This window comes from Sminthopsis crassicaudata, chromosome 3 (genome assembly GCF_048593235.1).
Source record: "Sminthopsis crassicaudata isolate SCR6 chromosome 3, ASM4859323v1, whole genome shotgun sequence".
Classification (NCBI taxonomy): domain Eukaryota; kingdom Metazoa; phylum Chordata; class Mammalia; order Dasyuromorphia; family Dasyuridae; genus Sminthopsis; species Sminthopsis crassicaudata.
This window is the reverse complement of record NC_133619.1, coordinates 333,765,507-333,793,267: the sequence shown is the minus strand read 5'-3', so window position 1 is coordinate 333,793,267 and position 27,761 is coordinate 333,765,507. Positions and strand designations below refer to the sequence as shown.

Below are 27,761 nucleotides of genomic sequence, written 5' to 3'. Positions count from 1 at the left end.
ATTGTGGGTGGGGATCAGGGAGAGAGCCTACAAAGCAAAAATCTTAAAAACAAATGAAAAAATTTGTTTTGAATATAATTTGGGAAAATATTAAAGAAAAAGAAAAGTGATTCCAAAAGCTGCTAGGATGATGAAGAAAATGAATGTTGGGAAAGAAAAAACAGATATTCAGTGGGTATTCATGGATCCATCCCAACTCTTCCCATGGTGCTTCCAATTAGCTGTCTGGAGAGTTCATTGAATCCCAGGCTGAATTTTGCTCAAGTAGATTTATGTGTTTGAGTATTCGTTGATGGATATGAGGAATTCAGAGAAATATGGGAAGATTTGTAGAAACTGATTAGAACAAAGTAAGCAGAACCGAGAAAAACCAAACACAATGACTACACTAATATAAAACACTGAATTTGGAGCTGGAAGACCTGATTCAATCCTCAGCTCTCTACTTGCTATCTCTGGGCCACTATTTTTGATTTTGTGGGACTTTCTCATCTGTAAAATGGGGGTTGTAATTCATCTCCACTGTCTTTTTCCAGCTCTAGGATTCCATTTCTCCAGGAGTGCTCCCTGGCACACTCCCCTCCTGTTTTCCTTTTCTTTGCCACGGCTGAATACACAACAGTAGGCATGCAGCGCATGGCCAGCCAAATTCAGCAGATAGATTACAAAAAAAATACTTTGTAAAAAAAGAAAATGGGAAAAATGTACTGCTTCACTTTCCCTCTCCACGAGAGGCCAGTTTACAGTTCTTCCAATGCATTTTATCCATGGAAGAGTCTGCCACCTGATCCTGCTTGGGATCCTTGTTTCTTGATGGTTTAAAAAAGCTGAGAGGCATTTTGCAAGCCTTAAGTCTGGGATGTTAAGATTGAACGAGGCTTTGTGGGAGGGAAGGATAGGCTGATTTTCTTGTTCCTTTACTGAGAAAAGCTATTGGGGGGCAGGGTGGGACAAGATTTTGAAGCAGGCAGGGACGAAGGGAGGCTGGGATGAACTTCAGCTCTGTAAACTAAAACCTTTTCTCTGGCTGGGAGCTGACAGCCATCCCATCTTTCCCCAGGAAGTCTGCTTGCCCACGCCCGGGTCCACACAGGCCAGTTTTCAGAGCACAGGGAGAGGAGGGGAGAAATACCTCCTATTCTTGCTCAGTTTCTGGTCTTAGTGTTTACACAGCCTGGGTGGCAGAAGGTCTCCTGATAGCAAATGTTTTCTTCCTCTCCCATCCCCCTCTAAAATGGGCCTGGTTTCCCTGGACCTGTTCTCTGCCCCAGCCTGGGGAGCCTGGGATGGGCAGGAAGTATCCTGCCTTTATTTTAGGATGTCACCAATCTGTGATTTTGGTTAGGGCATTATGAGTTTTAATCTTCCCTTCCATATTAACTTGCCCATTTGAAGACACTTTGCAGAAAGATTATGAGGGTTTTTATTGTTATTGTTCAGTCACAAACAACTTTTGGTAACCTGATTTGAGGTTTTCTTGGCAAAGATATTGGAGCAGTTTGCCATTTCCTTCTCCAGCTCATTTTACAGATGGGAAAACTGAAGCAGACAGAGTTAAGTGACTTGCCCAGGATCACAGAGCTAGTACATGTCTGGGACTGGCTTTGCACTCAGGTCCTGCTGATTCCAGGCCCAGAGCTCTATCCCCTGCCCCACCTTGCTGCTCCTACTACATGTATATAAGACATATGCAGAGCAGATAGAAAGTTTTCTCAAAGGAAGACGCAGAATACAATTGAGAGCATGCTGGCTCTGCATTCAGAGGATTTAGGTCTAGGACTTGTGTGATCTTGGCCAGGTCATTCAACTTCCCCAGACTTCAGGTTCTTCATGTGTAAAATGAGAGAGTTTGGAAAAATGACTTAGAAGGTTGCTTTCAATTCTGGATCTATGAATTTATAAGCCAGGTATTGGGGATACCACAGCAAAAATACATCATATCCTGCCCTCAGGGCTCTTATTTTCTACTGGACTGGTAGAACATATTAACAGATATATACACACACACACACACAAAATATATATATACATATAAATGTGTGCATGCATGCACATGTTTATATATACACACATGTGTATACATATATGTGTGTATATACATGTACATATACTGAATATATAATCTGAAGAGAAAAATAAATAAAGCAGGGGAATCCAGAAAGGCTTCCAGGAGGAGGTGGTACCTGAGAAGAACTATCAAGAAATCTAAAGATTCCTAAGAAAGGGTAGATGACAATGAGGAAGAAAAAGTATTCCAGGCATTGGGAACAGCCTAAGCAAAGGCCTGGAGATGGGAAAGAAAATACCGAGGAACAGTAAGATTATGAAGATGAATAATGGGAAATAAATATGGAAAGCTTCCAAGCTGCTGAGACTCTATTTTATTCAGAAGTAGTTGGGAGCCATTGAAGGTCCTTGAGCACAGGAGTAACATAGTCAAATGATTAATTTGACAGCTGCATGGAGGACAAATTGGAGTAGGAACAACTGGGTATTGAGAATCCAGTTGGAAGGGTATTACAGTAGTCCAGGTGAAGGTAGTCTTGGCTTTGTCAGAAAGGGACACATTCAGAGATATGGGAGAAAGGGACAGGAATTTATGATATAAATAGTTAGATGAATGACCTAAAAAGGTGGTGAATTGTACATTTTCAAGCAAAATATGAATTAAACTGAAATCCTGCATTATAACTTGTAACATGCCCTCCTGGCAGTTACTATTACCAGTCTGTCTTAGGCCCAACAGAGTACCTTTGACCACTGACCTTTGCACTGTCAACTCTACCCGGCTTGCCTCCTCTGAGGCCTTCAAAGGTCTCTGTCCACAATTTCTTGAATCTATAGTTTAATAACCAGTAGTGCGCTCAAGAACAGCCACGTGTAATCTTAAAAGCCTTTTTATACCTACTCACATAGTGCCCTGACTGATGCCCTGACTTGTTGGTTCCCTAGTGAACACCTGGTCAGAAAACCCATGTGTTCACTACCAAACTCCTTACCTCTTGGCTATCCATCAGCTTGGCTCAGCTACCCCAGGCTAGGGAGCTAGGTTAAAGAGAGCGACTGCTGTCTGCAGTGGGCTTATTAAGGGCCTGTGAAGTCACACACACAGCCAACCAGCGAGAAAGCCGTCACCCATTATGAAGCTATCTCAATGTGGCCAAGATCCCACCCACAGGGCAGTCCTAATATTCACAGAGAATACTTCTGGGCCACTCAATCTCCTGTTGCACTATGGCCGCCCATTTAAAGGACCCTTACAATTCCCTTCTCTTGTTTTGCAGGAACTGCATCCTTACAATAACTAAAAAAAAAATCTATGGAAGCAGAATCAGCAGGACTTAGCATTTGATTGGGTGAAGGAAAGCAAAGCTGAGAATGAGAGAGGTTGTATATCAGGATGACTGTTCTCCAATAGCTGCATAAGGACTCAGAATTGGAAACCATTATCAGAAGTCATAGAATTTAGGACTGGGAATTATTCATTCTATCAGTCAAGAAGTGTTAAGATTCTTACAAGATGCTAAGTCACTGGAATGGATAGAGAAAACAATTATCTAATGTAAGAATCCTAACAAAGAAGCATTTTATTAAGTGCCTACTAAGTGACAGGCACTGTGCTGACCACTAGGGAGACAGTTTCTAACATTAAGAAACTCACAATCCATTTTACATGTGAGAAACAGATTGGGAGAAGTGGGCCTGCTCGGGTAACAGAGCTAGATTAATAAGAGATGACCTTTGATGTCCAGATTCTCTGACTTCTCCTCCCTCACACTCTAGCTTATTTAGTCTATTCCAAAGCTCAGTGAAATCCATTTACATACAGCCAGTTTGAAGACCTCCCAGTAATGGAGAAACTCCCTGCTTTCTCAGCCAGCCCATCCACTCTTGGAAAGTTCTAACTATTAGGAAATTTCTCTTTGTACTGAGCAAAATAACTGCCTTTTTGCAACTAATTTCCACCCCCCTCCACTCCCCAAATTGGTCTGAGTTCTGCCCTCCAGAGCTGAGCAAAATAAAGCTAATCCTTCTTTCAAACACTTTTAAAAGACTGTGATCATATCTCCCCCAAAGTCTTTTCTTCTCCAGGATAAACATCCCTAAGTCATTTCACCAATCCTCACTTGGCTGATTTCCAGTCCAGTTCCTTCAAACTCTATCTTCTGTATGCATTCCAGCTTATCAAAAGTATTTAGATAATTCTGTTCACTTTGGCTTATACTAAACTGGTAAATTGAAAGTCAACATTTGATCTGCCTTTTGAGCCCAGGAAAAATACATGCACATCATCTTGGAAACACCTGGACTGGTGTCACCGATGATGTTCTTCAGTGGAAGCTAAAGCTTGGTCACTCTTCTAGGGCACTGAAATGGGGCTACAGGCTAACCCATTTCCTTCCCTTAAAACAGAAAGTGGTACCATGATGTAAAAACCTTATCTCCCCCTTTTCCCCTCCCCTTCAATTAGTTGTGTCTGATTTTATGACTCCATTTGGGGTTTTCTTGGCAGATACTTTCCATCTCCTTCTCCAGTTCATTTTACAGATGAGGAAACTGAGGCAGGCAGGGTGAAGTGACTTGTCTGGGTCACAAAGCTAGTAAGTTTGTCAGAAGTCGAATTTAGATCTTCCTGATTCAGGACTGGCATGCAATCCACTGCACTCTCCAGCTGCCCTGTTATCCCATTACATTTTGATTTAATGCTTTATGCTTACTATGGCTAGAGCAGAGGTATCAAATAGAAACAGGAAATGGAGCCACTAAGTGCTACATAGTGAAATAGTTTCCAAATGTATTATTATTATTTATGATTTATTTTATTTAATCTTTATTTTTTAAACTATTCTCCAATTATGTTTTAATTTGGTTTGGGCAACAGGGGTTCACTGGGTTGCATGTGGCATATTTGACACCTTTGTTGTAGAGGTAAGTGCTGAAATGGGACCCAGGAGATCTGGGCTGTAATCCTTTCCAGTCTTTAAACAGCTGTTTAAGCTTGAAGAAACAAGGTCAGGTGGGAAGGAGAGCCTTAAGGGAAAGGAAGGTGGATGGGTGGGTTCAGAGAACAGATGAGGCCCTTGTGATGATCTCTAAGGCTCAGTGTTCTCATCTTTAAAATGGGGATGATGATACTACTTCCCCTCTCTTCTTCACAGGATTGATCAGGGCTATCACAGGTAAGAGTAGAATGACTTTTGTTCTGAACTGGGAGCAAGGGCTGTGAGTGGCAGAAGGGCAGATGGAGGCTCAGTATAAGGAAGCAGTGCAAAGTCAAAAGGGGACGTATGAATTTGTTTTCAGTTTTGCTGCAGTTTAAATTTTGCAGCAAGAGGAATTTTCCAAAACTGGAAAGGAGTATTTTGGGAAATAGTGAGCTTCTCATTATTCTAGGTTTTCATTCTAGGTCTTCAAGTAGAATCAGATGATCATTTGTGAGGGATGCAAATGAAGCAGAATTGCCTCAGTGGAGAATGTTGAGTTTTAAGTCAGGAAGACCTAGATTCCAATCCTTTTTAGGATATAGTATTTGTGTGACATTAGGTAAGTTCCTTAACCTCTCTGAGCCTCAGTTTCTACATCTGTACAATGAGAGAGCTGTCCTTGGTGAAGTCTCAGATCCCTCCAGTTCTCCGTCTATATCTATTTTCCCATGTTTAGAGGTTATTCTTATTCAAGTATGAGTCAGATTAGATAAATGCAGAGAGTCCTAATTCTGAGATTCTGTGATGTTTTATAAACTTTATAAAATGCCCATGTCCTACTTTCTATAAGAAGATTTTCCTGTTCTCTCTCAACCCTAGTGCCTTTGTTATTATCTCCAATTTCTTCTGCATAAATCATGCTCCTATAGACTTGTTTGCAATTGATTCTAATGGAGGAAAGCCCAGCCAGCCTTTTGCTTGATACACAATAGGTATTTAATATATATTAGTTGACTATTACTTGACTACTGTAATGTCATATATGCCATCATTAGGAATGGTTTGACTCCCTTCCCATAGTGATTTGGGGAATATGCTTTTTTTTTTTTTTTTTTTTTGGCAAGTTAAATGAATTCTAGTCATATTATATTAAGACTTTAAAAGTTTTACCATTAAGACAACGTTAAGGTACTAGGGTAAGAGACCAAAGGGAAGCAAGTGCCAGGGAGAAAGTCAACCAGAGTCAGAATAACAGAATCTCAGATTGGGAAGGGACCATGGGGACCATTAGTGACAAGAGACTATTCAGCCTTTGAGTGAGGACTTCAAAGGAAAGGTTGCCCCACTACTCCTTGAGGCAGCTTTCCTCATCTTTGAATAGCTTAGGAAGTTTTTTTTTCACTAAACTTTCATCTGTTTCACTGTAATTTCCTCTCTAGAACCCAGCAGCCTCTTCTAAATGGTAGCTCTTCAGATGGTTGAAGTTCATGATGCATAAACACATGATTGTGTTCAAGTCTTTCCTTCTTTTGGTCCTCATAGAACATAGCTGATCATTGAGGTTGCCCTCTGTATTGTCTTTTTTCTTGAATCCCTTGCCCTTTTAATATATTATCATCCTTGCCCTGCCAAGCCTCATCTTTAGGTCACTCACATCATCTATCAGTCTTTACTCATGTTTGTTTTTCCTCCCTCTCTCCTTTCCTTCCTTCTTTTCCTTCCTTCCTTCCTTCCTTCCTTCCTTCCTTCCTTCCTTCCTTCCTTCCTTCCTTCCTTCCTTCCTTCCTTCCTTCCTTCCTTATCTTCTTCTACTAGACAATCTTTCTAAACCTTTCTAATGCACTCACTATCCCACTCTCCACAGTAGCTTTCCCAAAACTTTTCATCCTTCTTCAAACTTCCTTCTAGCCCTCACCCTCTCAGCTGAGAACCTTGATTTATATTTTACTGAAAAAAATTGAGGACTATTCACTGAGAACTCTCCCTTCCTCTTCCTCTCACATCAGCCAGGTGCCTTCTGCCACTATCTCCTTTACTCTATCTCAAGTGAAGAGGTGGCCCTTCTCTTTGCTAAAGGAAAACCCCCTACATAAGCAGGAGATCCCATTGCATCCCATCTTCTCGAGGAGAATGCAGTTTTTAACATCCCTACTCTTTCACTCATTTTAAATCTTTACCTATTTATTGACTGCTTTCCTATTGCCTACAAACATACTCATGTCTCCATCCTAAAAAACTCTCATTTGATCCATTCATCCCCACTAGCTATCACCCCACATCTCTCCTCCCTTTGTGGCAAAACTCTTTGAGAAGACCATTGACAATTGGTATCCTAGTGGATATATTGAACTGGATGTTTCAAAGATATCTTAAATTCAATATATCCTAAACAAAACTCATCTTTTCCCCCTTTTAACTTGAGGGTATCACTGATCTTCTGGTTACCTTAATTGATAATTTATGTGTCATCTTTAATGCCTCATTCTCTCTTTATCCCTTCCATATCCAATCTGTTGCTAAATCCTATCAATTTTACCTTCATAACATGTCTCACACATGCACCCTTCTCTCCTCTGATACCATGCTTCCCTGGTGCAAACCCTCATCACCTTATGCTTGGACTATTGCAATAGCCTGTCCAAGTCTCCCTATTCTGGTCCATCCTCCACTCTTCTGAAAGGTCGCCTCCCTACTTAGCATACTCCTGAAGTTCTCTATCACTTTCAAGATGAAATATAAAATACTGTTTGATTTTCAAAGCCTTTTATAAGGCTCCCTCCTTCCAGCCTTCTTCCCCCAGCAGTGACATTGGTGCTCTTGTTTCTCCAACAAGACCCTACTCCAGGTATTTTGTCCTTGGAATTTTTTCCATCTTTATTTCCATCTCCTGACTTTCCATGGCTTTTTTTTTTAAATTCTGCATACTTGTTCATATGTGGTTGTAAATCTTCTCCCCTATGAATCTGTGAACTCCTGGAGAGTAGGGAATGTATTTTATCTTGTTTTGTATCCCCAGCACTTAGCACAATGACTAATATATAGTGGGTGCTTAATAAATGCTTATCAACTGATGGATTCCTCAAGATGCTCTCCAGCTTCTCAATGTCTTTCCTAAATTGGAGTACCATGCCCTCTAAATTGTCTGACCAGTGCATAGTAGAGTGACCCCATCACCTCTCTTTTCTTAACACTGTGATTCTCTGTATAGGCTAAGAAAACAGTTTTTGGAACAATCTAATCACACTATTAATAATAATAGCTAGTCACCCTTTTTTATGATTCCAAAGGGACCCTAAAGCAAGGGACTGGAAGAGGAATTTTTTTAATGCTGAAAAACAACATCCAGTTATGAGTCTAAGCCTGGGCTTGGTGGTGACTTGGTTTCATCACTTCTCATGTAAACTCTGCATTCTAAGTCTCAAAGTCTCAAATTGGAACCATGGATTACAAAGAAGTAATACTACCTATCTCCTTAGAGTTGAAAGAAATACTAATAGGGAACTTAAACTTATTAAAAAAAACCAAAAAATAATAATAATAATAGCTAGTATTTATATAGCCCTTTAGGTTTTGTGATGTGCTTTACATGTTAACTTATTTGATCTTCACAACTCTGCTATTATTATATCTTGTTTGCAGATGAAGAACTGAGGCCCACAGACACTCACTTGCCTGGGGTTCCATAACTTGTGATTCTGAGGCTTCGAATTCAGGTGTTCTTGATCCCATGTCTCCTGGCCGATAGATCCACTGTGCCATGTAACACACCTTATTGTCCCTTACTAAAATTTCACATCATTAAATTCACCAGATTGTTTTGGGAGGAATTGCTTTTTAGCCATGCTGCCTTCATCTTGTACTTATAAAATTGATTAAAAAAGAAAAAAACCTTAGATGTAGGACTTTACATTAATCTTATTATATTATATCTTGTTAGATTTACTTAGCTTGTGATCAGTCAATACAAGTGGATTGGTCACCAGTGGGCTTGAGTCAGCAGAGTCAAACTCTGGACTTGTGCTCAAGACAGAAGCATGCAAGTCTGCAGGGAGGCAGGAGACAATCAGGGTAGCAGGTGGTGGGGGTTTTAGGCAGACCAGACAAGAAGGTCAATGTTGAATACATTAAGTCTCAAGCACTTGGCCATACAAAACTATTTTGCAAACCTTAAAGCATTCTATAAGTGCTAGCTCTTTTTATAATCATTACTTGGAAGACAGCCCTGGTCAGGCTCCAGGGAGAGCCTGGAAGGAAGGCTGGTGTGTGCATTAGAAAAAGACTCACCATGGTCTGATGAGTATTGGCCAACAGCAAATAAAAGGAGAAGGCTGAGGAAATCAGGTAGAGCTTGCTAACCCTGCCTTAATTTATTGTTGTTGCTCAGTCATGTCTGACTCTTTGTGACCCCCCTTGGAACTTTCTTGGCAAAGATACTGGAGCAGTTTGCCATTTATTTTTCCACTCATTTTACAAATGGGGAAACTGAGGCCAAAAGTGACTTAGCTAAGATCAGTTTGTTAGTGCCTGAGGCTGGATTTGAACTCATGTTTCTTTAGCCGCTGTGCCACCTTGCTCCCTTGTTTTAGATGGTGACAATTTTTAGAGATCTTTGGGTACTTGCCTTTTTATACACTGTACAGATTAGTGTTGGGTTTTTACAATTCCTCTTCTCAAAAAAAATCTCAGCTCATTTTGTAGGCCCTGAATTTTTACACTCCTTGTGTTTATTGGAGCCATGAGAGACTTAAAGACTAAGATTTCATAAGTCTGGTTTTCCTTACTAGCCCTATTCATGCTTTCATAATTAAATTCTAAAAGGTGATGACATATATGGAATGCAAAAGATATTGGATACCTGAAATATATAAAACCATATGCATAGCTGTGTACAGACTTTAAGTGGAATATTCAGGGAATGAAATCATATATTTCAAGGTTGGGGGAGGGAAGGAAAAAGAGAGATATGCATTTATTAAGCACCTACTGGTACCTGACTGTTTTCACAAACATTATCTACTTTGACCTTCACAACCCATGGAGATAGGTGCTATTATCTCCATTTTACAGTTGAGGAAACTGAGGCAGAATTGAAATGATTTGCCAAGGGATTACATACCTAGTGTCTGAGGTTTGAGTTCATTGACATTTATGTTTATCTGAGAATCCTTAAATTTCAATCTTTGCTGATGAAAATCTTTCGGAGATATACACATTTTCTTGACTTCTTAGCTTCAGTAGTTTGAATATAAACCAATTTTTATTTTGAGGACTAAGAATCTGGTAGCACTTGCAGTCAATTTTGTGTGAATTCCTATTACTCAAAAAATATAGACTTGGAAGATGTGAGAGAGATGACCTAAAGTTTATTAGCTCCAAGACATGCTTAAGATTTTTTTTTTCCTGAAGGAAGGCCTTGATATTTTAATTTGATTTCTTGCCATTTATCTCTTCTTAAAAGCTCTGGCATATAGTAGGTGCTTAATAAATGTTAATCTAAATTGAACTTCCAAAGTGGAGTGGAGGTCAGGGTGGAGCATGCATCCAGTAAATTGAGAATTCCTGTTCACTCCAGCTCTTTCCAGTTAACTACCTTATGGCATGCAGAGATTGCCTATCTTCTGTCTCCCATAGGACTTTGGAAATTGTATGTGAGCTTGCCTTTGAAATTACCTGCCCCAGTAGTGAATCACCTTTTTGCCTGCTTCTTCTTCTATCCATGGGTGTGTCATGGCAAAGGAAAGGAGAGATTCTTAGCAGAGGAACAGTTGTGGTCATGCTCTCTTGACCACCTGGGCTTGAGACAAGCTGGTCACTACTGTGCTTCTAGGATAATGGGCTATTTTGCCATCTTTCCCTTCAGAACTTTCTATTTTTAGCTGCCACTCCTAGTCTATCTTAAAGTCAGGAAAATCTGCGTTCAAATTTGGTCTCAGATATTTGCTACCTGTGTGACCCTGGGTATCCATTAATGTCTGTCTGCCTCAATGTGGAATGTGGACAATAATCATACCTTCTTTAGAGAGTTGTGAAGAACAAAGGAAATTATACCTGTAAAGCACTTAGCTCAGTGTTTGGCACATGGCGCTATAGAAATGCTTATTCTCTGTCTCCTTCTCCCCTTGCATTATCATTATTAGTAATGATTATAAATAATACTAGGAATAAGGACAAAACGTGTGATTTCATCGCTATATGGAACTCTCAGATGAGGAAACTGTCTGCATGTAAACACTTTCTCTTATAGCTAGTTGCAAGGGAACATTAAAAAGTTAAATAATACCCAGTAGATGAGACAAGATCATCCTGGCTTCAAGACTAGCTCTATCCACTATACCATGCTGCCTCATAATAACACTGCCATTTATTGATATTTTGCTTTATGGTGACAAATCCCAACTCATTTGAGTCTCCTAACACTCACAAGATAGGGACAGCCTATTATATTGAGGAATTATATTACTGAGGTAATTCAGCTTCCTTGATTCGCTCTTGCCTTTTGGATAAAAAGCAAATTTCTTAGACTGAGATTTAAAGCCTCTTAGAACCTCTCCTCTAGTTTTCGAGATTGATTTCATAGTGCCGCCCCTCACCCAAGCAACACTGTACAAACTGGCCTATATGCTGTAACCCATTCACAACATTCCATCTCTAGCCTCTGGGATTTTGCCCAGGCTGTTCCTCTGCCTGAAGCACTCTCTCCTTAACTCTATTCCTGGCACTCAGCTTTCTTCAAGGATCAGGTCCAGCACCATTTCTTACAAGAGGCCTTTACTTAACTCTCCATCTGTTTGCACTCTCCTGCATCTGCCACTTTGCATTTGCTTTGCATATATTTTCTTTTATCTTAGGGTCACACGCTTAGAGCTAGAAAGGACTCTGAGATTCACACAATCTAAACTTATTTTATGTTGAAGGAAACTGAACTATGGGGAGACTCAAATGGTTTTCTCAGGACAACTTATCTGTGTCCCTAGTGTTTTCCCCCATTAGAACAGAAGCTTCCTGAAGGCAAGCATTGCTTTGCTTTAGTCTTTGTGCTCCTAGAACCCAGCGCCATGTCTAATATACGTAGTAGGCACTTAAGAATTCTTGTTGAATTGAAATTGTTGCTTATTCAGGGTAACGGAGCTAGTATGTGGCCAAGCCAGGACTGACCCCAGGTCTGTTTTGTAATTCTCAGTCCAGTGTCTTTTCTATTATACCACCTTGCCCATTAATCCCATGAGATGGAAGAAAATCAGATCACATAAAGAAAAAGGCAGGGGTTTCTATCCATTCCATTTCCACTGGCTTTATAACTTTTGTTTTTGTTGTTTAGTAGTTGCTTTGTAGTTTTGTGGGTGTTCCGTCACATCTGACTCTGACTCCATTTGAAGTTTCCTTGGCAAAGGTACTGGAGTCATTTGCTATTTCCTTCTCCAGCTCATTTTACAGATGAGGAAACTGAGGAAAAACAGGCTCAAGTGACTTGTCCAGGGTAACACAATTAGGGAGGCTGGATTTGAACTCAGGTCCTCCTGGCTGGCACTCTAGCCACCTAGCAGCTCTATAGCCTTATTAATGCTCTCATTCATATCCTTTGCTGTTGACTAAGGTTGCTCTGATGTCTAGGTCATAAATGGCTCCATATCCTCCCCAGGGGAACGTCAGAATAATCAAACCCTTTTTGATTTGACCTGCATGGCACCAGACTCAGATGGCAGCACTTGGTCTTGGCAGGCTCCTATATCCACTCTCCTAGTGCCTCAGCAGGTCCCAGCCACTTGCTCCGTGCTCATTTGCTCGGCTCCGTCTCCGTGACTGATTAATGACTCACCTTTTCTGGTGTTTCTCCGCCTCCCTCATTCAGTGGTTTGCTTTATTTACATGATAGCGTTCTTGCAAAAAGTCATCTTTAGGAACATATTGAATTAAAAAGCAAACCCAGGAAAAGTTTAGCTTGAACCTGCCAATTATCCCTATGAGAAGCTTTAAGTACATTTAAAAAGCTTCAAAATAAAAAAGAATAAACAGTTTTTTCTTCTCATGGAAGAAAAGGCAGACATACAAGTTACAGTACACTGTATATAGGAAATCAACATTTTGGGTCAGGAAAAAGTCTTGTGGTAATTTGAAATTCTGTGCAAGGGCTTTTAATGTGAAAGCTGTGGATTTTTAAATATTGTGATGGCTTTTTTTTTTCTATAGAACTGGTTTTCTTTTCTTATCCTGTGTATTTTTTAGTGCACTTAAAACATGATTCTGAGAAGAGGGTCCTGATGCTTCACCGAAAAAGGTTAATGGATCATATCATCACTATTGTCAACATTTGAATATCAAATAATATGTGTAGAAAAAGCCTAGTTTTTAGACTACTGCTGGGCTTTGGGAGGGACGGAGTAATACAACTCCACCAGATGAATCCCTATGACAGACGTGGAGGGTGGACTCACTTGGGAGAATGTTGCCTGAGCTGGGTTCCATTGATGGATAGGCCCTATTGTGAACATCATATGGGAGATGCATCCCCAGCCACTGAATTTCCTTCTGCTGAAGACCATACAAGGGGGCAAGAGAAAGGGGAAGAGGTGTTCTTGGTGCCATCACGTTCTCATTCTTTTCTCTTCCCTTCATTGCACAGCCAAGGAACTTTCCCATAGAAACAATGTTAGATTTCCCCACAAAAACCCATTTACTGCATTACAAGAGCTAAAATGTTATCAGAAAGGTAGGAGAAGTAAGGTTAGAAAGAGGAAGAAAAAAAGTAGCATAGTGAAAAGGCACCTAGTGGAAGACTTAGTACCTCAGCTTAGTACCCATGTAACCTTGGGAAACTGACCACTGTCCAGCATCTCAGCTTCCTTATTATAATATCCTCATCTCTATCCTGGGAATGTTGTGAATATCAAATAATGTAGAAAAAGCTTTGTAACCACAAAGGAACATTTTGGATATGGGTGAGTGCCACTGGATAAAATTTGAGAGAGAAGATTTGGTAGGAATCACATGGACAGATTTAAAAAGGAAATACGAATTAATTTCAGTTACATCATGCGGTAAGCTAGTTTTCATGGATCAGCTGAGAAGCTAGTTACTATTATATAGAATCACTGAATACCAGAGGTATAAAGGTAATATGTTGGATGTTATTTCTGGATCTGCTTTCCTTCCCTCCACATACTCAAGGGAAAAGAGACATAGAGAAGGTCATTCTTCTTGAAGGCTGGAGGACAGAAATGAAATCAACCTGGCATGGGCATGGAGAACCTTCTCACTAAGAGCTTTTGATCTCTACAGGGGAGCATGGTGACTTGGAAACTTACTCACCCCCTGCTTCTGCAACATCTGGTCATTTCTGGCCTTTCTTTATTCTCATATGAGCAAAACATCCTTCATGTTATATGTGTGAATACATAGAATACGGTTTCCATGGGAAGTTATTGAATTTCAAGGGATTTTCAAATAGGCTTTTGAAACATATTTCATTTGAGGAACCACATGAGGAACCAACTGGGAAACCAACATTAAATAACCATTCTCAATTACTAGCTTTTTTAAAGGTTGTCTAGGGGTAGGGGTTTTATTGGATTTTTACTGGTACTGGGTTGTATTAGAGTCTGCCTTTTTGGGGGGGGGATGTGGAATGAAAGCCCAGAGATAGGATTTAATTTATATTTTCTGGCTAACTGTTAATTGGAGGGTTGATCCCATATTTAGAGCTGTTTTTAGAGAACACATATTAAAAAAAATCTCATTGTAGAAAAATAGGACAGGAATGGTTGCTTCTACCTCCATACTAGTATTAGGGTCAAGATCATCACATTCTGACTCCTCGGAACTGTTCGTCTCCTTGTTTGGCAGCATGAGGAGGGGGAAGAAAGAGAACAAAGTTAGAACACAGGCAATTTATCCCAGGCAGAGCAGGAGAACTCGAGAGAGCATGGGGAATGGAAAAACTGGCATAGGGAACAGAAAAAAAATGTCTTAAAAGAATAGCAAGTCGCCAAGGGCAGCAGCATGCTTTTGCCAAAGCAGAAGCCGCTATGGTTTTATGCAATGGTTTGTCTGGTCAGATCTAGCAATGGAAGCCACAGAATGGAACATGGTGCTATGGAGCTAGGACTGTTGTCTTCTCTTTGGAGGCTGGAGTTTCTAAACAAGAAGAATACTTTTGGTTCTTCAAGGATATAAGGCAGAGACTCGATCTGTTATTTCATTCATATAAGGAATCTCCCAGGTGAGAGATTACTCCCCTAGTAATGCAGGTTGGTACCTTCTCTGCAATTTGTGGTCTTGAATTTCCGAGGTTAATTGACTTGCCTAAGGTCACATAGCCTATATATGTCTGGAGTGAGACCAGTAAAATGCTTTCTGGTTGAACCTGCTTTGCTCAAGAGAAAAAAAATTAATACCAAAAAACCCAAACCTCAAAACCATATAGATCAACTATGACTTATAATAATGTAAATAGGAACATGTCTGCAATTTTCTCTTGGCTGATGGCAGATTTCTGCAGAAAGTCATAGGGCACACCTTGCAAAGTTGGACTGATAGAGTGCTATATGGGACCAGTGCCTGATGAAGCCTGTGATCTGTGATTCTAAAATGCTGGACAGAGCTTTGCATAGGACTATATTAGGGGTCTTCTCTGGACCTGCCTCTCCTTCTTCCACACACTCATGGAAAAGTGGATTCAGGCAAAGGGTATGTTACAAAGTTGAGGATTCCTGAACTCTGGAGGAAAGAAATAAAATGTAATTGAACCAACCTGGCATGGAGACCCTCTCACTCAAAACCTCAGTCTCCATAGGGAAGCTCGGTGGCTTAGAACCCTGTTCACTGACCCTGTAACCTCTGTTAACTTTTAACCTTGTTGTATTCTTATTGGTCAACTCCAGATGAATGCAATTTCTTACTTTTTCTATCAGGTCAAGCTATAGAAAACTTTGCTAAAAATATCAACATGGGACAAAGAGAAAAGGTTTTTTTTTTTAAAAGATACTTACTTGTATTGAAGATGCCAGGAGAAATTAAAGTTAAAAAAAAATAGATCTTGCATGCAAAATCCTCCTAACAAACTATTGCTCTCCCACTTGAAGGGAGAAAAACAAAAATAAAAATAAAAACAAAAACAAGCCTCCCCCAAACTTACTGGTGAGAATGCTGTGGGGTGGAAGAGGCAGGATGAGAGGTTGGGAGGGCACAGCTCCAAAATACCTTACTCACTTTAACTGAGACTTTGCTGCCCAGAATCTCCTTGGATTTACGAGGCCCTGTGGTTTCATTTTTACCCGTGTTCTCCATTTCCGCCCGCTTTCTCATGCGTAGAGTGTGCCATGAGCATGACTTCCTGTTGTACCAAAAAACGCACCAATCAAAAAGGCAGGTCAGAGTAGAAGTGAGGAGGTGTGAGGGGTCACCACCCTCCGAGGAGGCGAAGAGCTCTGGCCACTCCCAGGCTTCAATGCCGGCTACCCCGCCACGCCAAGTCTGCCTTTGGGTGGCAAGACTGGCCTTGGTCCCACTTGGAAGTGAGCTTTGTTACCTAGACTCAGAGAGTAAACTAACTCATAACTCTAGGGAGCAAGAAAGCGACCACTGGTCACTGGGTTCTACAAGGGAAGATCTATTAACAGTGGTTGCTTCAATTCCACCTAAGGAGCTGAGTTACCAGCTAGCTCATAGTCTGCAGGTGAAGAAAGGTGAGAGGAAAGAAAGCTTTTTGTCCTCTGCTATAGAATTCCACTTAAGATATAGTGCCATCTCCAGCAGAATGTAAGCTCCCTGAGGGGAGGTCCTATGTCGTTCTTTATATCTTCAGGACTTGGGACAGCGCTCAGCACATAATAAGTACTTAATAAATGCATGTCTTATTGGTTGAGATTGTGAAAACCCAAGAGATTGATCTGGAATTGGGGAGCAATTTATTAGAAATTCTACTTATGTTTAAACTTGTATTTCATTTCCATCATCCACATGATATGGACCATGGGAGCGATGATTTGGGTAAATAGAGCGGGAAATCCCTATGCGATTTTTCTTGGTATTCTAGACTAAAAGCTGGTTCTAGTCTCCATTCTTTGTACGACAAAGTCCAATTTGTTCGGATTTCCATATCTGGTATTTTCCTGCTGAGAAAAGATGTAATTTCTGCTATTAGGTAATTGTAAGTAGGGAGTAAGTGTGAGTGGGTGAGAAGTAGCCATTCTATCACTTCATTCCCATTTTGCCTCCCTTTTCTTCCAGTAATGGAGATAAAATTTTAGGTTGGCAGAGACCTGTCATTTAAGCTAATAAAGTTGATTAGAGTACTTAAAGGTCAAGTGTATTATAATATAGTCAGAGGAAGAGAATCTCAAAGTCAAATCACAAATATGGTTCACCATTTTGGACAGGCTGATCACCACTTCCAGTCTTGTTTGGGACAGGATCTCTTTTCTATTTGCATGTGGTAGCAGCATTGTAGCCAGTGTCATAGTCTGGACAAAACATTGCATAGAATTGGCAAGGGTGACTTTTCAAAAACAGACGCCTCCTCCCCAACCCACTCGTCCTCTCTACCAGAAAGAAAGGCAAGAGGGAAGAGTTTGAACAGAGGTTTGTGCTGAGTAGCTGAGAGGGAGAAGGGAGAAAAGAGAGAACCAGGGAAGAGCATGATTAAGGTTCAGCCATCCAGCCCAACACCAAGGTCTTCACTTGCATCGATGTTTTACCATTTGACCAGTCACAGAGCTTCTAATTCTGTCCCTTTCCAGTGTTTGCTTGTGGAGCAATAATCAAATCAATACTATTCTTACAACTAGGGAAAATATTACTATCTAATAACCTCTGGCTTCACTCATAACCCTCCCATGGCCATCCCACACATGTAATATTCCTTTACTGGAACATAAGTTTCTTGAGGACAGGCACAAATTGTCTCATTTTTGTATTTAGGTCCTCTGTGGCCAGCACAGTGTCTGGTCAATAGGAGGCATTTAGTATTTATTGATTGATAAGGCATAATAGCTCTCCCTGGAAAATGTCAAAAAGAAAGGAGTTAGGGAAGTTATTTTGGGGGTCTCTCTGTGTAGTGGGAAATGTGCTTGGTAAACTGATGAGCTATTACTATTAAATAGATTTTTAAAAATCTTTATAAACTCCCCATAAAATAGATCATTTGCCTTCGGAAAAGAGAGGGCTGCCTCAAGTGTATATCCAATCTGTCTTCTTTAGAATTAGTGGCAACCTAGCCATGGAATGGAAGAGTTCAGCTCTGTGTCTCCCTCCCTCCCTCCCTCCACATACTCATAAAAAAAATGAACTCAGAGAAGGTATATGTCACTAGTTAGATCTCACTCTACCATATAAGGGAGGCTTGGCTGTGACCTCTTCATTCCATTGAACTTAGCCCCGTTTACCTTGAAGCCTTGTTTTATCAGCAGTTTCTTAGCCTTGGTTGTCCCAGTGGAGAAAACTCTTAGGGAAACCTTGTGTAAGTGGGTGCATTTCTATTTCATGTATTTACTTCTGAAATGGGAAGGAAAGGTTGTAGGAATAGAGAATGTTTTCTATGCATGTTAAGACCATCTATGTTTTCTAGTTTAACTTGGTATAACATTCTATATGTTAAGAACCAAGCACAGGGAGGAAGATACCTATTAACTGGGGACACCCCAGGAGGCCAGAATTTGAGTTTTTCTAATCTAAATCGTTAGACATTATGGCTTATGAATTTCTATCTGTTGGAGATGAACAGACAGAAATTCTGGGGTAGCCACGGGCTAGATTACCAATATTGTAGATACTAAAACCAACTCTACATGTTTTGTGCTTAAGTCATACTGTTGGAAAGCCTGGGAAGCATTTTCCTTGTCACTAATACAAAAGACTGGATTTTAAGCCATTCATTTCTATTCCTTTCCTATCTTGAGAGCTGTTGACTAGGGCCCAGACCAACAGGTTCAGTTACTCTTTGTTCTTCCAGACTGTTCCTTTCTTTTCGGGGAATGGGGTATGGATGGAAGGTGAAATGACCTGAAGGTGAGTAGTGGGAGGTGGAAGAGATGCTCCATGTCCCAGACAGGCAGCTCCTAAATCAGAGAGCTGGCTCTTGAAAGGGATCACTCTACTGAGCAGATACTTTGGAGTTTGGAAAAGCTTCATTCCCAAACTTTGAGATTTTCTAGAGAAAATGAATGGAGGGGAAATGAAACCAAAAACAAACTGGGACCTTTTCAGACTATATCAACTGTATCCTTCAGGTCTGGATAGCCAATACCATTTTTATGTCAAACTAAGTCCTGGTGAACTGTAGGGTCTGGAATGATGTTAGGACTCCCCTTCCTTCCCCAACCTAGAGGAAGAGTGAGAGTAGGAAGCAACAATGAAGCCAGAGGCACTCGGTCCTTCCGGCTCTGCTAACCAACTTTAACAGAAAAGTCCCTTATCCCACTGCTGTGGGCAACTGCTTAAGGGCCAGAAGTGGCAGAATGCAAGCCAATGACACTTCAGGGTCTACTTTTAGCAGTTTCTTTATCTTATAAGATCATGCATTTGCCAGAAATAGGCTGGATGGAGCCCGGCAGGTAGCATTCTTCATCTTCTATGAAGGTGAAAACCAACAGGTAGGGAAGGACTAGGAAGACTACACTGCTCTTCAGTTATGAACACCCTTTTCTTTCATCCATTACATTTTTTATCCCCAGGACTAGCATGATATGAAGCACATAGTAGACACTTAACAAATAAATGTTGGTTGATTGAATTCAAGGCAATAAAAGACGACTAAGGCTTTGAACCAACTTTAAAATTCAAGAGACGGGGTCAGGGATGATGTATGCAACCTGCTCATTTCATTATCAAGGTAAAGGTAATCCAGGTTTCGGGACTCAGGGTAGGGAGAATGAAGGGTCAATTAGTTCTTTAACCTCATTAAAACATGCTCATGGTGAAAATTTATTTTACATATTTAAAATAGTACATTTAAAATTATTAGTTACATTACAGGTACAATGATGAACATTGCGACTATCCAATATATTGCACACCCTGGCTTCATCCATATGGGTTTCTTTTAAATAGTGCAAAATACTTTATACAGGAATGTACTCTGAAGGATCTCACAATTAAAAAAAAAGAAATATCTTACAAATTACCAGGAACATATATTAAAGTAACAGGGAAATAGGGTGAGGGCAGGAATGGGTTGAAAAAGTTACAAACTGTACAAAGAAATTCCCACTGATAACCCCACCGAAATCCCCTCCACCCCCTGCCCCCTTCTTCCCCTGGGGACAGCTGCAGGCCTTTGGCCTACAGCAGGAATGGGGTTTGTGCTAAGGTGGGGTGTTTTTTTAGGTATGTGTCATAATCAAAAAATATATATATATCTCAGTAACTTAATACAACATAAATAGAAGTCCAGTCCAGTGAGTCCTGTGATGGGGGGCTCAAACGGAGCAACAGAAAACATGCCTTTAGTCACCCAGGGTTTCATTAAGGTTCTTTTTCTTTCCTTTAAAAAAAAATGCAAGGAGGGGGGAGAACTGGAGGAATAAAAAAAACAAAAACAAAACAAAACAAAACAAACAAACAAACAAAAAAAACAAAGCCATGAACAAAAAGAAAAAGAAAAAAAACCAAAAACCGAACTATCCAGCATGGATGCCCCTGTGGTGTGTGGTTCCAGCATTCGGACTTAGTTCCAGTGGCACTGTCGAGCATGAGGAGCGGTAATTCCCTACTGAATGTGGGATTTTTTTTTCCCAATCCACATACTGCTCTCCCAGGAAAGCCAACGTGGCACTTACTTGATGCTCCCGTCGCTATTTTCTGCTGCAGCTGTGGCTTTGGTGAGGGGTGCCAGGATGGTGCCCGGGACCCAGCCCTCGGCTGCAGGGGAATGATCACTAGCAGGCTGGTAGACCAGGCACATGTTCTGCTGGTTGACGGCAAGGACCTGGACCACCTCGCCCTGGCTCACGCAGATCTCGTTCTCCTTCAGCGCGTAGTAATCTTTGATCACTGCCATGGAGGAGGTCCCATTGCACCCTCCCAGGTCATTCTGGTGGGGAGGAGGGGGGGGGAGACAAGGGAGACATCAAAGCAAACTCCAACAGAGCTTCCCCCTCCACATTAACCAGGTAAGTATACGGACAAAGTCAGACTGGGGAGAAGGGAGATCACTGGCAGGCTCATTCAAGCCCTGGGCAAGAAAGTCACCCTCACTCAGCCTCAGTTTCCTCATCTGTAAATGTAATACCAGCACCTACCTTACAGTCATTGTGAGGATCGGATTTATACACACACACACACATAAAATACATATTCATCCATTTACATGCATGTGTGTATATATAAGTATATTGTTCTGCAAAATGTTATGTTATTATTTTTGGCTGCTCCTCTGGAACAAAAACAACTTGTGTTTTAGCTAGAAATTATTGATAATACAATTTATTCATGTGTGGGCATTGTGCTTGGAGAGAACTTCTGCCTGAGAGGATATCACCCACTAATGGTCTAAAACATGCGATTTTTAACTTCCATTTTATAGACATCACGAAGCCAACTGCAGAATTTCACAGCATCAAAAACCAGGATGAGCTTCCAAAAAGGATAATGTCCAGAACAAGGGAAGATACAGCCCTGCTGTCTTCTACCCAAGCCGGAGCACGGTGCTCCATTCCAGGTGTCATATTTTTGAAAGCCCACAAAATATTCTTTAGTATATATGAGGATTTATTGAAGGAACTGGGAATGCTTAATCTGGAGAAGAAAAGACTTAGGGGCCTAGGAGAGTAGTTAAAAAAAAAAAAAATATATATATATATATATATATATATATATATATATATATATATATACATTCATATATATATATAAAATTATAATTTTATAATTATAATTTAGGAGAGTAGTTTTTTATATATATACATATATGTCTATATATACATATATATATATGTGTGTGTGTGTGTGTGTGTGTATATACTGCCTCAGCAATTGGGGTTAAGTGACTTGCCCTTGCCTAGGAAGTGTCTGAGGTCAAATTTGAACTCAGGTCCTCCTGACTTCATGGCTGGTACTCTATCCACTGCACCAACTAGCTGTCCAAGTTTTAAAATATTTGAAGGAATTTTTATATATGGAAGAAAGTTTTTTTTTAGATTTGCTTATATTTGCTTCCAGAAGGCAGATTTTGGAGCACTGTCAAAAAATGTACTTAATAAACATTTATAAGTTGAATGAACATCTTCAGGTGAGGGTGATTTGTTCTACTACGGCTAGAGGTATGCAATCAGAGGTTAAATAACTCATTGCTGAGAATATTAGGAAAGGGATTTCTACTGGGTATAGTTTAGGTAGGATTTCTTAAATTTTTTTTCCATTTGTGACTCCTTTTTTGGCTGAAAATTTTTACATAATCCCAGGTGTATGGGTATGTAAAATAGGTATACATATCAAATATTTTCTGATAATAAATCATAACTTTGCAACTTCCACATTCAGTTGCAAGACTCCATATGGGGTTGCAACTCACAGTTAAGAAACTGGGGCTTAGAGTAGTTGATTATGAATATCTTTCTAAGTCAGACATTTTAGGATTGTAAATGAATTTTTAAAATATATCAATATAAATTTTAAAAAGTTCTATAATGTTTCCATGCTGTTGGAATATTGGATATCCATGACATCATTTGATTTGAACTTCAGGAATTATTATGCCCATTTTTATCACTTCCATTATACAATAGCATAGAACAGCTTCATCTCCATTACACAATAGCATAGAACAGCATCACTTCATTATGCAATAGCACAGCTGGAGGTGGGTGAGTGGGACCTGCTGCTAAAGGGAAAAAAATGGCCTTTGCTCTTAAAAACCACAGCTGCCAAATCTCCTTGCAGGACAGAGTAACATTTGGTTTAGAGTATGAGATATGTAAGCGCAAGCAGATTATGACCCAATGATACAATTTTCAGGACACATATTCCTAGCTATGCCCCTTAGACACAAATACAGGAATAAGGAGTTGGGAAATAAGTTGATCAGAGAAGCAGCTAAGGTTTAAAGCATTACAGATGTTATATTCTATTGTTCTTTCCTTTAGGGGCCTACATAATAATTAGATAAGATGATTTCTATGCTCTTCTGCCAGTATGTGAAGGATAGATTCAATCTAGTACAATTTCCTGAGAGAGAGCATTGACTTGTCCAAACAGTAAACTAACTAGTAAGTGTCTGAGGCTGTATTAATCAGGAAGATTAGTATTCCTGACTCCAGGTCCAACATTCTATCCACCTTGCCTGCCTCACTTCCATTTTACAGAGGAAATCGAGAACAGGGAGGGAGAAGGAGGAAGGAGGGAAGGAGAGAGGGAGAAAGAGACAGAGAGAAAGACAGAGAAGGGAGGAAAAGAGGGAGGAAGAGGGAGGGAGGGAGGAGAAGAGAGGGAGAAGGAAAGAGGGAAACAGAGACAGACAGAGATGAACAGAGAGAAAGGGACAGAGAAAATGGAATAAATTACTCATAGTCACAAAGCTAGTCAATATGTGAGCCTGGATTTAAAACTCAGCTGCCCTGACTCCAAGCCTTTAGTTCTTTCCATCTCACATTTGTAATCTGTTAAGCAGTTGGGTCAATATTACCTACTAACTCATGGTGGGTGCCTCTTTGTTAATTCTTTAGCATATCATAACAAATTGTTCATATGAATTAAGCTAGCTCACATTATTGAAAAGGGAAATGAGGTAAAATGTTTATTCATTTTCAAGGAATAAGAAAGAATATACACTGATCTTTTCTAGAGGATTTGGGTACTGAGCAAAACTTGTCAATCATAATTGGTTAAGACAAAAATTGACCCAGAATGATATTTTAAAACTGATTTAGATACAAGGGACTCTAAATCTTTAGGGCAAGAAATCCTTTATGAGTTTCCATTCAAAGGATCACAAAATAACAGATCTGGAAATAGAATCCAGACCTTGGGAATCCCAGTCCAATAATCTTACTGTGTCACCACAATGGCCTTGGCTAGTAACTAGAGTGTTCAAACAGCTGTGTTTCTGGGTCTGGGCCTAGAGCAAATTTCCAACTATCTACACAGGGATGCTAGGAGTTTATAGATTATCTATGGTAAATGTTTAATTCCAGACTGGCTTTTTATTTTTCCACCACCCCACCAAGTACATTCCTTAACCACCTCTCCCTGCCATCAACCAAAATATGCTCAGGGAATGTGAACTCATTTTAATAACAACCTGAGTCAATCATCATTAGGAATGGTGATATTTTTTTAAAGCCACAGTGCATTCCAGGATCATAACTATTGCATTATCCATTTTTCTAGTATCCCTGCCTCCTTTAATATATATAAAAATAACAGGATATTAGAACTAGAAAAGGAACCATGGAGTTCTCTCTAGCGCCTTTGTGTCTCAGACTCCTTTCTTTTGATTGTTTTAAATTATACTGAAATACAATTATCATTAAAAATCAAATTCACAGACCCCAGATTAAGAAGATTTCATCTAGTCCAATCTCCCCATTTTACAGATGAGGAAGCTGAGAATTGGACCCTCTATCAAAGTGCTCCATGAAGTAATGGAGTATAATTACAAACTCACATACCTTGCTGGGCTCATACTTGTCCCCAGGCTGGTGGTAGTCAAACCCTGGACTGCCATTGGAGGTAGATATCTTCAGGGGTGGCAGTGACGGGTTACGGCTGGAGCCCTTCGGGGGCTTTTCAGCCCCCACAGAGACAGCAGAGTAGGGCCTGGGGCTGGTCTGGGGCACTCTGGGAGGCTGGGTCCTCATGACGGCTGTGCTCCGCTCTTTCCTCTGATACTCAATTGGTGATTGTAGCGCTGTAGGAGAAGAGTTGGTTACTGATTTTTAATCTTCATTGAATCAACTTTTGTCCCCTCCCCTTTGCAATATATGAGGTTCTGTTGTGTGCCAAGTATTCTAAGGATCTCATGAGATGAAGAACATGGGAAGGGCCTGCCCTCAGGAGGCTTACAGTCAATCAGGGGAGAGAAGATAATTGGAAGGGACAGGGGACATACCATGAGAGGATAGGTCTTTGCTTATCAGGGAGGTTAAGAGGATTTCTGCTCTGGTATGACCTCTGAGGCCTTTCCCCACCCTACATATATGGAATACATTTCCTTATGGTCTACCTTTTTTAAGGTGAGCATTTATTTTTTTTAAATAGTATTTTATTTTTCCAAATACATGTAAAGGTAGCTTTCAACATTCATTTTTGAAAACTTTGTGAACTAATTTTTTTTCCTCCCTCCCTTACTTCCCTTCCCCCCTCTTCAAAGACAGCAAGCAATCTGATATAGGTTAAATAATGTGCAGTTCTTCTAGACAGACTTCCCTATTTGTCTTGTGCAAGAAAAATCAGATTAAAAGGAAAAATAAAAACCATGAGAAAGAAAACAAACAAACAAAAAGGTGAAAATACTATGCTTTGATCCATATTCAGTCTTTGTAGTTTTCTTTCTGGATGTAAATGGCACTTTCCATCCCAAGTCTATTGGAATTGCCTTGAATCATGGTAAGTTTTATTGAATTAATTCTCTATCATAAATGTCATTGTTTTTATTCAAACTTAAAGATACTACAGGTAGGGGCAGCTAGGAGGCGCAGTGGATAGAGCACCAGTCCTGAAGTCAGGAGGACCCGAGTTCAAACCTGATCTCAGGCACTTAACACTTCCTAGCTGTGTGACCCTGGGCAAGTCACTTAACCCCAGTTGCCTCAGCAAAAAACCCCACCAAAAACAACAACAAAGATACAAGTTAAATTTTTAAAGATACACATGTGTATTTACATATGTATGTATACAATATACATACGTATAGGTATATGTATATATATATACACTTATGTGTTTATATGTATACACATTGTACTTTAAAAATTCAAATTTTGCACAGGTTTCTTTTTAATGAAATCCTTCCCCTCCAGTAACAATCAAGCTTATCTTCTTGGCTAAAAAAGCACCCCTACAATGGGACCCTGCTGTTCTAGCCCTTCGCTTTGCCAGGAATGGTCAGCAGTGGAATCTAAGGATTGGTGGCTAGAAGTATAGCCTTTTAGAATGTACATTTTTTTGGTCTCTCTTTTATATATACCAACCAAGTTTCTGGACAAAGAAATGGAAAATAAAATGGCCAGAAGTAAAAAGGACAAAAAAGTTACATATTTTCCCCTGATGCAGCACCAGCCAGTTGCAAATGACTGAGATTCCCAGGTCCCACCTCAGGGGAGGAAGGAAAGACAGCACCATGGAGAGGATGGGAAGAGGTGGTAGGGGATGCTGAACTAAAGACTTCTTGCATCTTCTTTTTCTTCTTGCATCAGAGGATGTAGGAGAAATAAATGGGAAAGTAGAGGTAGGAAGCAGGAAGGCTGTCCCAAGAGCTAGAAAAGCGCCTCTACCCCCATTCTGCCCTAATGGGCTGCTGGCACACCCATGATCCTAACTCTGCTATTATGATTCCTGGTTCAGGGGGTCAAAGGAGAAAAGGGATGAGCCAGCATGGAAGGCCATGCAACCAGGCAGCAGCCACCAGTTCTGAAGTCTGAGATGTGACTGGAAAAAAGCCATGTGAGTCAAATTCCATTACAGGAGCTCCCAAAGTCTGTCCAAATGGCTTTATTGTTATTGGAATGTCATTATCTCAAATGTCACTTGAAGTAAGTGGGTCACCAGCCCTCTGCTACTTGGAAACAGTTTGACATAAGAGATGTCTATACTTTTAAAAAATCCTTTATAGTAATTATAGCTATGATGGCAGGATTGTGACCATATGCTTATTCTATCCAAGGTTGCTGGAGGGATAACTTGGTTCTGTACCTTCTCCTAATATCCAAATAAAGAACATTACTTTGGACTTTTACTGTGTATTTCCTTGGATATATACCAGGGATGGGACTAATACTTGCAAATATGGAAAAACAAACAAAAAACATTCCAACTCCATCTCTTGACAGTGTGTGTATGAAACAAAGAAATATGTTTATGTACAGTTCAAAAATACCTCATTAATCTAGTGTAATTGAAGAGATGCTAGTCAGAATCATTAAAAAGTCTGAATTTTTTATATTAAAAAATTAGCTTTTCTTTTTAAACTTTAAAATCCATATAGTAGAAGAACCTATTGTCAGCAAGTTGACATGCGGCTAGGTCTGCTCTAAAGAATCAATAGGGATCATTTGTATTTGGGGGATTGGTGGTGCATTTGCAAATGGAAGCTGTTCAAATGTTTCTATAAGTTGAGTATGGTTGTTTGTTTTTCTTGGCACAAAGGGAGGTGCTCAGTCTGGAGTGGGGTAGTGAGGTAGGAAAATATGTTGTAAAAACAAGAAATATCAATAAAACATTTTTTAGAAGTTGAAACCTCTCTGTTTTTAAAGTATCTTCTGCAGTCTTTTAATACTAGTGGTTTTCTTAGTATATTTCAGCACAACCTGCCTCTGAATCATTAAGTCCTCAATTAGCATGTACTTTGATAAGGTTCTGTTAACTAATTTTAAAAAATCACATGCTTTTATAGAATAGAATTTCTAAAAGATCTATCTAATCATAAGATAAAATAATTAACATTTAAATTAGACCTACTATGTGCAGGCCATTGTGCTAAGCAGTTCATTTCATTTGATCCTCCTAACAACCCTAAAGCAGGTGCTATTATTAACCTCATTTTACAATTGAAGAAACTGAAGTAGACAGAGGTTAAGAGACTTATCCAGAATCATCTAATTATTTAGTATTTGAGGCTGGATTTAAATTCAGGCTTTGGGGCTTATTACCATATCCACTGCTCTACCAAGTGATAAATATTCTCATGAG

At 40.0% G+C, this 27,761-nt stretch overlaps 1 protein-coding gene across 14 annotated transcripts in view; it reads right to left on the bottom strand.

The window, feature by feature from the left end:
• KALRN (kalirin RhoGEF kinase) overlaps positions 1-27,761 on the bottom strand; it is a 934,437-nt gene that overhangs the window by 42,887 nt on the left and 863,789 nt on the right. For 12 of the 14 annotated variants that reach the window (XM_074301431.1, XM_074301444.1, XM_074301430.1 and 9 more), the window contains 4 exons: positions 24,524-24,762; positions 20,696-20,949; positions 16,131-16,254; positions 14,694-14,753 (listed from right to left, as the gene is read on the bottom strand). In XM_074301431.1, coding sequence (XP_074157532.1) covers positions 14,694-14,753; positions 16,131-16,254; positions 20,696-20,949; positions 24,524-24,762 — 677 coding nt within the window. Of the gene's footprint in view, positions 1-14,693; positions 14,754-16,130; positions 16,255-19,807; positions 20,950-24,523; positions 24,763-27,761 lie in introns of those variants that run through there. The other 2 variants (XM_074301433.1, XM_074301443.1) reach the window with 2 other exon arrangements.